Raw genomic sequence first — 12,845 nt, forward strand, 5'->3', positions numbered from 1 at the left:
AATAGCACCTATTTTGCCTTTGCTGGGTCTTCACCGTGAAGTGTGGATCCAGGAAGGACCCTATAGATTACTCACTCATTTTACAAGTAGGAAAACCGAGTCATAGTTCTCAAAAGCTTCTTCTGTGGTCACACCACCAGTTAATCTCAATGCTGCAAGTGCCTCTCATCAGGGGTCCTGCTGCCCAGGTCAGTTTCCTTCATACCACTCCATGCCATCTGCACCACAGACACTTTCTAGTCTTGGTTAGAGTTTTTCTGTTTCCTTCTGGCACATCTCCAAACTGGCCTAGTGAATGAATATTTGTTTCATAACTCATAATTAGAAAAAGACTCTCTTAGGCTAAAGTCCTCCAAACACACTCCTCTCTCTCTCTCTTTAGAACCACTTTATTTATAGTGATGGCATTCAATATTATGTTAGTTTCAGGTGTGCAACACAGTGATTAGATATTTATATAACTTGTGAAGTGATCCCCCATAGTCTTGCACCTACCTGACACCATGCATAGTTATTAAAATATTATTGACTATATTCCCTATATTGTAGTTTACATCCCTGTGACTATTCTGTAACTACTAATTTGTACTTCTTAATCCCTTCACTTTTTACACTTAGCCCCTCTTTCTTCTGGCCACCCTCAGTTTGTTCTCTATATCTGTAAGTTCATTTTTGATTTGTTCTTTTGTTTTTTAGATTCCACATATAATTTAAATCATACGGTATTTGTCTTTCTCTGTCTGACTTATTTCACGTAGCATTAACAGCCTTTAGGTTCATTCATATTGTGGCAGATGACAAGTTTTCATTCTTATGATGGCTGAGTAATATTCCATTGTATTATCTGTACTACTTTTTTTTATCCATTCACCTTTTGATTACAGCATTTAATCCATCAGCATTTAAAGCAATTATTGATAGTTATGTAGTTATTGCCATTTTATTGTTTTCTGATTGTTTTCATGGTTCTCTGTTCCTTTCCTACTCTCTTGCATACTGATGACTTTCTGTAGTGTTGTGTTTGGATTCCTTTCCCTTTTTTTCTTGTATACCTCTTGTAGATTTTTGTTTTGTGGTTACCATGTGCTTCATATATACCAGGCTATGTTTATGGCAGTCTATTTTAAGCTGATCGTTACCCAAGTTCTAAAATCACTACCATTTTTACTCATCCCCTTCACATTTATGTTTGTCATTATTTTTTACTTCTTTAGTGTACGTGTTTGTGTGTATCCCTTACTTTATTGTTGTAATTACACATGATCATCCTACTTTTGCCTCTTAACATTTGTATTAGCTTTATTTAGTATTGGTTGATCCACTGCTCTGATTATGTGTTTGCAGTGAGATTTTTACAGGCGAAAGATTACCTAACTAAGTACTTTGAAATCTGTGTTTCCCAGAGACTTCTATTCCAAAGTCTCTCAGAAAGGCGCCACAAGAAACTGTAGGAGGTCCAGAGCTCCGATCAGGAGTTCTTTACTACTTTTTCTGTAGTGGTGGTCTGTGTAAATTTTCCTTTGACAAAAGGGTTTGGTGCCAAAAAACTACCATCACACTATTCAAAACTCACTGATCTGGCCCATTCACTTCATTTTTCACAAAAGGAAATTTGGGTTATTAAAAAAGGCATAGTAATTTGCCTTATAATGATAATTACCATTTATTTAAATAGCGATGTTAGCATTTATTATGAATTACGGATTTTTCATTTGTTAATAATCTCCATGGCTATTCGGCTAGCTTGATATTGCTTTTTCTATCCTCTAGATCAGTGGTTCTCAACCTTCCTAATGCCACGACCCTTTAATACAGTTCCTCATGTTGTGGTGACCCCAACCATAAAATTATTTTCATTGCTACTTCATAACTGTAATTTTGCTACTGTTATGAATCGTAATGTAAATATCTGATATGCAGGATGTATTTTAATTGTTACAAATTGAACATAATTAAGGCATAGTGATTAATCACAAAAACAATATGTAATTATATATTGGTCTTAGGCGACATCTGTGAAAGGGTCGTTTGACCCCCAATGGGGTCACGACTCACAGTTTGAGAACCGCTGCTCTAGATGAAGAGGACTCCAGGAGATTCAACAATATTTTCAGTATCACACAACAAATTAGCAAGTCCTTCTGAGTCAGGATTTTAAACCATAAATCTCAGCTTCTTTAAACCATATCACATGTGTCTTTCACAACTAGAGCCAACTTCTCCTTAGATACTTAAATATTTTCTTTTTTTGCTGTACAAAGTTACAATTCTATATGATTTATTGATGTTTTGCATATATATACTTATATATATTACATATTAATGTTATGTGTATACACACACACACAAATTATAATCCTCTGTGGTAATCACAAACATGGAAACCCATGGTTGGTTATGTTTTTTTAGTCTCTGCTTCTATTGAAACAAAATTATAATAACATTTTAAATTCAAGGGAAACTTAACCATAGATGTCCATATTATGGCACAAATAGATTAAAAAAAGCATTTACTGAAATTCCTGCCTGTCAGTTGGATAGGAAAATTTTAAGGTAATTTGGTAGAAACAATAAAAATCCTGTGCCCTCAGAACCTAAAATAATTCTGTTTTTCCAAAACAGGCCAATGATGTAAATAGTAATGGTATAGAATGGAGTAATGAAAATGACCGCCTCTTAGTATGCCAGGTGTGCATCAAACTGGCAGATATCAATGGCCCAGCAAAAGTTCGGAACTTGCATTTGAAATGGACAGAAGGCATTGTCAATGAATTTTATGAGCAGGTGAGTTGAAACATGAGATTGGTGAGATTTTTAATAGGTGCCATCTGAAGACACTAACTACCCTTTGGGATTTGGAAAGCTATATTCAGTGTTTGAAATCTGAATTGCTTTGACTAAGGATGGTTAGAAATAGTTTCATTTGCTCTGGTCTTAGTATTATTCTCTGCTCTTTTTGCCTTTACTGCTGATATTAAAAAAAAAAAATCTTATAGCCTATCTAAAGTGGGTTGAATGTACTTGAGTATAGAGGTAAGGACAGACTACATTATGATTCCAAGGTCCCTTTCAACCCTGAGAACCAATAGCCTATGATAATTTATTTCTAAATGAAGTTGTTTTTAACTGATTCAGGTTATACTTAGATTATATTTAAAGACTATCAACCATCTTCAACTCTGCTATAAAAAGATTGCCTTAGAAACATCACTGGGTAAAAGTCCTGCCGGAGGATAAGAAATGAGAGAGCTAGAAACGGGGACAAAGTAGATCTTAATGGTTTTCAAGGATTCAAAGATATAAACATGGTCTTTTCTTATGTGTTTTAAACTCTTGTCTTGAAAACTAATCCTACCACTTTGCAGAATCTTTACCGTTTTTTGAGGTTCAATTTTGAGGCTCTCTACAATGTAGGAGTATACCGATTTCCCCACAAGCCTAATATTTCATTATCTCCAAAACATCAAACACATCTTGACTTTTGAATTACATTCCTTGGGAATCCTTAACTGACCCTAATAACCAGAAAAAAAAAATCAGTATATCTACTATGTGAGGCCTCTGTGCGGCTTTCTTACCATGAGTTGCAACTCTAGCAGGAGTGATGAAGTGGAGTCTATAAAGCATGCACAGTTACCTGTTGTACCTGTCACACCCAGATTGTATCAAATGACCAATAAATGTGCAGTGTCTTTCAGCCACCTTAGCTAAAGGTCCCAACACAATGTGTACTCTGCTGTTCATAGGTTAAAATATTCTATACTGTGTAATCACGGAATTACTATTTTACTATTCTGATATACTTGAACTAAATTATTTGTACTTTTGGGTAATAATATGGTTATAAATATTTGCCTAATCTGTAGTAATCAGTTTGCATAGTCCCATCTTCATTCTTAAAGATAACAGAATGCCATCTGTACAGAGGTAATTAGAAAGTATTAATATATGCCAGATTTAGAAAACTCACTAATTTCATTGAAAAAAAAACATTTGAAAAGTTCATTTCAACCCAGTTTACAATATAATTATTTTTAAAGTATATAGAATTAATTCTTATTGAACAAACTTAAAGCCATGCCTGAGGTTGAATCCTGGTTCCTTTTCCTTATCAGCAGTGTGACCTTAACCTCTCTGCCTCGGTTTCCCTATTTATAAAACAGGAATGTTGATGGCACCTACCACATAATTTATTTAATCCTCACAACAACCGTAATATTTAAAGTGATAGAAAAGTCCCTGACACATAAGTGCTCCATAAATGTTAGTAATTATAATTCCTGATCTTTCACTAAAAATCACATATTTCAGACAGTATCACTTAAATTTTCTAGGTTTCATTATTCATATGCCAAAGGAGAAAAAAATAACACCCTACCATAGAATTGTTATGGTTAATGTACTAATCTATATGCAAGTTCTAGTTTACCCTCATCAAAACTATTACATTTCCTCTCATTCTAGCTATGCTACTAAACATCTTTGAGATATGGAGGCAAAATTCTAATCTTACCATCTTTTTATTATTGTAATTATACTAGCTTTATATTCCTATATCTAAGTGCCATGGGCTTAGAAAAGCCAAATATATAGTAGAATCCTGTGGGCAACCTCACTGGTTTTTAAAAAAAACCATTAATAGTTTTCTTCGTCATAGAAGATTTAAAACACAGGACAGTTCATCATTGCGACAGTTTCATAAGGATCTATGACTCATCTTGCCTGCAGCATTTGTGCATTATGGAAAGTATTCATTCCCCATAGCAACCCTGTAAAATAGATTCTTAAAATGTTATACATGAATTGAACATAGAGCTTGCCCAACACCCTCTAGGTAATAGGTGGCAGAAGCAGGTTTTAAAGCTAGGTATGTCTGATCTTATACTGTGCTCTCCAGAACCCTAGAGGCCACAGTGAGAGGGTATCTCAGGGCAAGCAATTGGGGCTCTGAGCCCAGAATCCTCACCTCAACCACAGTAGCTCCACTTCTTTCTGTTTTACATATTAGGCTTTTTTATTTACATTCATGGGAGGGTTCTGCTATTACAAAAGGGGGGGAGTGTTGAAAAGCATTTGCAAAACTCTGTACGTTTGCAGTACCGCTACAACAAGCGTTTCCATTTACAGTCTCCACCTAGGACAGTGATGGCGAACCTATGACACGCGTGTCAGAGGTGACACGCGAACTCATTTTTTTGGTTGATTTTTCTTTAAATGGCATTTAAATATATAAAATATCAAACATATAAGTCTTTGTTTTACTATGGTTGCAAATATCAAAAAATATATGTGACCCGGCACCAGGGTTAAGTTAGGGTTTTTCAAAATGCTGGCACCCGGAGCTCAAAAGGTTTGCTATCACTGACCTAGGACAAAGAAAATCTGTATTTGACACTAAGGAATTTTGCAGGTGGTTAGTAAATTTGCTAATACTTATTTTAAAAAGACATATTTTTTTCTTGTTAACTGGGTATCAATTAACTAAGTGTGAGAATAAAGTTTTGTTTAGGATTTCTCAAATATTAGAGAAATACTCACAGTTGAAACAATAGAGAAATAATTAGATTCATTGGCACTTTTTGTAAAAATTATTTTCATGTAGACTATGCTTATTTAAAAAAAAAAAACACCCTCAAGATAATTTAACAGCAAAGCTTAGTAATTGTTCTCTTAACAGTTAAAAATGTACTTTTCTCTTTAAAATGATCAGGGAGATGAAGAAGCAAATCTTGGTTTGCCCATCAGTCCCTTCATGGATCGTTCTTCTCCTCAACTAGCCAAGCTTCAGGAGTCCTTCATCACCCACATTGTGGGTCCCCTGTGCAACTCCTACGATGCTGCTGGTTTGCTCCCGGGCCAGTGGATAGAAGAAGAGGATGATGACACTGAAAGTTGTTCTGATGAGGATGGTGAAGAATTAGATACAGATGATGAAGAAATGGAAGGCAAGCTGAATCCTAGTAAGAACCTAGCAATACTATTTACTCAATGTTCTTAACTGAAATATCCATTTAATTTGGATTTGGATCTTTGTTTTAAAGATTCAGTAGTCTTATCCTGAATAACTACGATGTAAGTGTTCAGGTTGTGAGTTCCTACTGTGGGCTGGGTACCCATTGCTAATTCTGTCACATGACAAGCACTCGTAACTAAAGTAGCATCTCTTGAGGTGTTGTCCTCCAACCAGTGCTCCTCAGCAGGCTGTACCTGTACATACATGACAGGACTGTCACCACACCTGGACAGAAGGGAGGAGGTGGGTGGGTCCTACTGGCTAGTCCTCCTTTACCACACCCCACCCTTCCTGGCCTGTTACTCTGCCCTTCATATAGACTTTAAAAATGGATCAAAACAGTTGGGAAAACTGCCCTGGCCGGTTTGGCTCAGTGGATAGATCATCAAACTGAAGGGTCCTGGGTTCGATTCTGGTCAACGGTACATGCTCGGATTGTGGGCTCGATCCCTGATGGGGGCTGTGCAGGTGGGCAGCCGATCGATGAGTCTCTCTCATCATTGACATTTCTCTCTCTCCTCTCTTCCTCTCTGAAACCAATCAATATATACTGAAAAGCAGTTGGCCCTCTACCTTCCTCTCTGAAATCAATAAAAATATATATATTTTTAAAAAGCAGTTGGGAAAACTGACTTAAGAGGAGAACCAAGTTTTGTGGCATTACAGATTTTAATTATAAAATTGTAGGGGCACCATTTTCTATATAAAGCAAAGAGCATAGATAGAAAATGAAAAAGGAACATTTGTTACCTTTGTATCAGTAAATAAAGTCAGTTATTTGCTCTTTAAAGTAGAACTTAAATATCTAATTACTTTGTTTTCCAAGCATGCTGTATACAGAACATATAACTACAAAGAACCCCATCCACCATCACCCCAAAGTTGTCTTAATATTAGAATAGTGAAAAGTAATCTTTTCATTACCATCTGAGTATCATCTTAGGAAGTTGGCTGGCTTCTGAAAGTCTATACTCACCCCAATTTTTTTAATCCTCACCTTAGGATATCTTTTCATTCACCTTTAGAGAAAGACAGGGAGAGAGAGAGAGATCGATTGGTTGCCTCCCATAAACATCCCTACTGGGGATCAAACCCACAACCTAAGTATGTGTCTCCTGACTAAGAATCGAACTTGCAACCCTTTTTGACAATGCCCAACCAACTGAGCCACCTGGCCAGGGCTACTCAACAAAATTTTGATGTTTAATATATTGAAAAATCCTAAAAAGGTTGGTTTTATCATTTGATATTTCAGTGCCATCTCCCCCCTACACACACACACTTCCATAATCTCATTTTCTGCTTTACTTTTAACAGTATTTGTTACATTTTTAAAATTGATTTTTAGAGAGAGAGGAAGGGAGAAGAGGGTAGAGGGATAGAAACATCGATGGGAGAGAAAACACGGATCGACAGCTTCCTGCACGGGGATCAAGCCATAACCGGGGCATGTGCCCTGACCAGGAATCAAACCAGTGACCTCTTGGTTCAATCTTATTGTTTATTACTATAACGCCAGTGCTTAGATAGCACCTAGAATATGATAGGCACTCAGGTATTTATTGAAAGAATGGCTGGATCATATTGCTATGGCTAGACTATCTATACTTTTTAATTTCACAGAACCGGAGAGAAGAAAAGGCAGACAGCGAATATTTTGTCAGCTAATGCATCACCTCACTGAAAACCACAAGATATGGAAGGAGATAATAGAGGAAGAAGAGAAGTGTAAAACTGATGGGAATAAACTGCAGGTGGAGAATCCTTCCTTACCTCAAACAGATGAGATTCAGGTGATCGAAGAAGCAGACGAAGAGGGAGAGACCGTTTGACTGAAACAAAGACATAATGAAGAATCCCGAGGGCTGTGCCTGAGGGTTGGGAATTCACTGTGCTGACTCCGAACTGACTGTTCCCGCGTGGACAGGCCGTCTTACTGTGAGGGGATCCCTGCGGTGCCTGCGGTGTCCCACTCTTTCGCACTTTCACCACAAACTAGGAAACTGTTCCTAGAGCTTTGGCTTCACCTGACTCATGTCGCGAGCCCTTACTTAATGCCTCACTGGTGTAGGAATGCGTTGTCACGATACTGCTCTGTGGGTGGAAAGCACTAACTTTTCAGGAGGGAGATCTAGAACTAAAAGTTCAAGTAACTTTTACTGTAGTTTCCAAAGTGGCCAGAACTACTTGCTTTCATGAAAGCTGGATTCATACTGTATTTCCAAATGTGTCCTTTATGTATGTGAATGTTTTGGGGCGGAAGTCTGTGCCTATTTAAAAAGGAATCCAGTGTCTCCTTCCCCAGGGATCTGTTTAGTGCCATACGCTGTTGAGTGCTGTTCACCCAGCTAGACTTACCCACGAAGGACTGAGCTTTGTTATATTTAACAAAATCCACACGCATCAATTTCTGATGCTTTTACTGTTGTGTCTTATTTACTGTGTGTGTTTTATTTCTGTTCTTAGTATTCGGCTTTGGCGTGGAAATCAGAAGTCTGAATTCTAGCCTTTTGGACTTTATATTCCATGGTCGAATTTTAAAGCTGTTTAGGTTTAACAATGAAGGAATTTTATTCTTTAGTCAAAACTGTTCTCATTTATACTCTTGCTCAGGATTAGTATTTTTAAACATTCAATTAATATAATCCCAACACATATTTTCAAAAGAAAAAAAAAACTTTTTCCTAGTATTGATACTAACCTTTTATGAAAGGGAGCATTATTTTCTCTTTTCTTAGAAAAGTGAGACTAATTAGAACCACGGAAAAGATGTGTCTTTTGCCTTAATGTAAAAAAATCAAATGAGACTATCCTGTCAAAGGTAAAGAACAAAAGAAATAGTGTGAGCTCTGGAAGACACATTCATTGCATAAGTAATTGGAATATGTACTTATTTTTATATCTTAGGTGCCATGTATTTAGTTACTGTAAAACTAATGTTTATCTATTAATTTCCTTTTGCCTCAAGATTACATGAGAGAAATGACCTATGACTACTCAAAACTTCTACAGCCCAATGCAAGTCGAATTTCTGAGATGTCAAGTAATTGGTGGGAATACTAATATAATTTTTATATAACAAATCTAAATATTTTAGTAAATCGTTTCATGCAAAAGCACACTGCACATTAAGATAACTGCAACGAAAATGGAACATATTTACAATGTTTATAAGCTTGTTAGTTTCTGTTAGGGTCCAGATTTGTACCCTAGCTGTGATAAAATTTGAAGATATAAAGAGCCGAATAAGATGGTAGACTAATATTTCTTATTATTCATGGAGACCATGTTATATTTTGGATCCATTCAGCTTTTGTAGGCATTAAAATCATTAATTTTCCAAGGTAATTCCTTTTAAGAAATGATGTCAGCAGGGAATTTCTTGCCTACCTAGAATTGTTGGCTTACCTGAAAGATGTCAGTTTAAAATCTACGGAACTGCTGGATGTTTTGATCCTGTAGAATATCCTAATTTTTAATGAATCACTAAGCTTTATTTATTAGACATGGTGAGTGCTGAGTGCCTTCTGCCACTTTTGCTACCATCGCCACATCATCTGTAAACTGGTCCTACATTCCTAATAAAATTGTAACTAATTTATTGAGTTTGCACTTGTAATATATATATATCTTGTGCTTCTCTTTCTCCGGGGTGCATTTTGCATCTGCATATCCCTGCTATTGCAAAGTTCATATATTTGTGTAAATTCACATGTAGCATGTATGCATAATGAAACAATAAAATGTCCTTACTTTCTATTTTATTAAAATTTTGTATTGGGTCTAGTGTATATTTGTGTTTTCTTAAAAGAAGCATGTTTTTCTATTAAAATACTATGAATTTGATATTATTTTAACTGCTTGTAGAAATAATCTTGCAGTGCTTACCAACACATTTTTCTCCATAAAAAACCTTTTTAAGTTATTTCATGATTTCCTGCTAGTCTCACTTATTTTGCTGGTGCTATTCTCTTTTTCTGCTTATTTTTACAAGAATCTTGGAAATTCTGGCTATTGCTTAAATAGTCAGAAATTTCCTCTCTCTAGATTGCATCATCTCATGGAAGCAAACTTTACAGAAGAGATGAATGTCTTTGTTACAGTTGCCAGGCTAATGTGAGCACGTCTAGGGGATGTATGGGAATGGCATGTGGACGACAATGAACAGTTTCCCAGAGGCAAGTGGCTTTTACGCTGAGAACTGAAGAGTTAAAAGTTAGCGTGGCACTGATGGCTGTGGAGAGAAAGAATAACAGCATGTGTAGAGGCCGAAAGAGAAAGCATCTCCACATTGGAGGAGTCAAGAGAGATTTACTTAGGGTGGCCAAAACATAGAATGCAAGAGAGGGAGTGGTAGAGAGAGGGTGGTGAATAAAGGGCCTTATGAGCATGGCATGTCATAACCTATGCGAAACGGGAACAATTGAGTGTTAATTGGGAAGAGTCACACATTGGCTTTACATTTTATGAGGATCACTCAACACACTATGTTGAATGGAAGAGTAAGATTAGACATGGGGAGATCTCTGATCTAGACCCAGATAGACTATAGGACTACAGGGAAGTGTTGATGTTGCTAGATTGTTAACCACATGCAGAGTAGCCAGTTTCTAAAACAAATACTTCAGGAAGAAGAAAAATGACCCCCGAGGGGAGATATGAGATGCATGATGGAAAAGAAAAAGCAAAGAATAAACAACTTGTTTAGGTAAAGCTATAAACATTTATATGAACTAAAAATATTTTGTGGGATTTAGAGAAAAAGAAAAACCACAAAAAAATCAAGAAAGAGTAAAGTTGCTTAAGGGTCTTGTATAGTTTAGGAAACTATGATATTAACTGTCATAGTATGTATATACTAGTGACAGGTACACGGATTCGTGCACATTGAAAGGAAATGAATTAGAATAAATATTTTAATATTGCTATTCGTCCTTTATAATAGAAGTGTCAGAGATTAACGAAAATTAGTAAAATATATATGAAAATAATATATAAATTGATTAATAAACAATAACATATAACAAAAACACATGATATAAAAAGAACAAAAACATCTCTCATTGCTATTTCTAACTATTCCTCTCTCTGTAAAAATAAAATATATTAAAAAAATTAAAACATGATATAAAAACAACATTGATAAAAACAATGACTGATAAATTGGTTAAACTTATTCTAACACTGAGGCCAGTGTCAGACGGGGACAAATCAATTCTTGGGATCAGAACAACCTCTCCTCCGCAGATTCTGCTAGTACTTCAGCTTCGATTATATTAGTTCGCAATCTTTTGATAATATAGTACCATTACCCCATTTACTATTAAGATTTCTCAATAGCATGATGATTGCACATACTTTCAATTCTAATTTATGACACTGCATTCCTGAAGGAGTAATGCTTTTAAAAAATTCGATGGGAAAATTTTCTTTTTCGGCATCATCTGTTGCATTTAGTATTATTGATTACACTGTCATCTCTGAGTATTAATGCAGTACCGCAGATTCTGCTAGTACTTCAGCTTCGATTATATTAGTTCGCAATCTTTTGATAATATAGTACCATTACCCCATTTACTATTAAGATTTCTCAATAGCATGATGATTGCACATACTTTCAATTCTAATTTATGACACTGCATTCCTGAAGGAGTAATGCTTTTAAAAAATTCGATGGGAAAATTTTCTTTTTCGGCATCATCTGTTGCATTTAGTATTATTGATTACACTGTCATCTCTGAGTATTAATGCAGTATCTGTTTCCCAGCCTTTTTCACCATGTGGGAAGAGAATAGGATATGTCATTGCATCTAATGTAGAAAACAGGATACTGATTTGTTTCATTTTAGTGGCACTGAGATTATTGGGATCTGGTTTACAACGAATGAGCAAGTCCCTTTCAAAAAAAGGTCCTCCATCTTTGTTTCTGAATATAACAACAACTTCGGTTACACAGGGATAATTATATCTACTTGGATCACTATTACGATCATATTCAATCACCACTGTTATTTCTGTGCAACGCCGCCACTTTCAGCTTCAGAATGTCAAAACAACCAAATTCACGAACGACAATGACATCAAAACACACGCGTGCGATTGGAACCAGCAAGAGCTTTATATGTATCGCTCATGCAAAAGTAACTTTAACTTTTTCTAGATATAGAACAAACTTGCTTAATTAGACCTGCTTTCTGATGTAGCTAAACTCTTTCCAGCCCAGTGAAGCACCCCAACTTCTCTTTCAGGTAATTGTCAGCAACACAGCAGTAAATATCAATGCGAAGCACATCATTATTGTAGATCACGCAGGGAGAACAAAGGGTAAAATATTTAGCTGCAGCAGTGTTTGACTATACTCTGCACAGTGAGAAAACTGGAAGTCATTGACAAGGTCCACCATTACTTCTTTTCAGTCGGGTCAAGTTTCTAAGCTTCCTAAATCTCCATTTTCCTGCTAACGAAAAGAAAATAGGATTCCACTGAGTCTCCTATCTACCTACTCCAGGACTTCTGTGAGGATCAAATGAGGCACCGAAAACACTTCACAGACATTTGGTTACACTGTAAAGTGTTTCTAACTGAGGCTAGTCATGGCTAGGGAGAGGAAGCCAGGTGTTACTACTTGACATCATTACCGGGATGGTCCAACACTTAGCTGATTAGCCTTTTATATAGATAGATGCTAAAGTTTGGAGAGGAGCTACTAAAATTATAATAAAGTATATAACTTCTAAAGTATATACCAGTAAGGGGATAACAACGAACTACTCAATAAAAATGCAATAATAGAGAAAAAATCAGGGACAAATGCGGGGGGGGGGGGGGGGGG

General features: G+C 36.2%; 1 protein-coding gene across 1 annotated transcript in view; it reads left to right on the plus strand.

Moving 5' to 3' along the window:
- PDE3B (phosphodiesterase 3B) overlaps positions 1-9,790 on the plus strand; it is a gene marked incomplete at its 5' end in the record, with an annotated part of 150,186 nt that extends 140,396 nt beyond the window's left edge. Inside the window, 3 exons of the mRNA XM_006779585.2 lie at positions 2,623-2,784; positions 5,711-5,960; positions 7,637-9,790. Coding sequence (XP_006779648.2) covers positions 2,623-2,784; positions 5,711-5,960; positions 7,637-7,845 — 621 coding nt within the window. The remainder of the gene's footprint in view (positions 1-2,622; positions 2,785-5,710; positions 5,961-7,636) is intronic.
- Positions 9,791-12,845: the final 3,055 nt, after the last annotated feature.

The sequence above is a fragment of the Myotis davidii genome, unplaced genomic scaffold (assembly GCF_000327345.1).
Source record: "Myotis davidii unplaced genomic scaffold, ASM32734v1 scaffold946, whole genome shotgun sequence".
Classification (NCBI taxonomy): Eukaryota; Metazoa; Chordata; class Mammalia; order Chiroptera; family Vespertilionidae; genus Myotis; species Myotis davidii.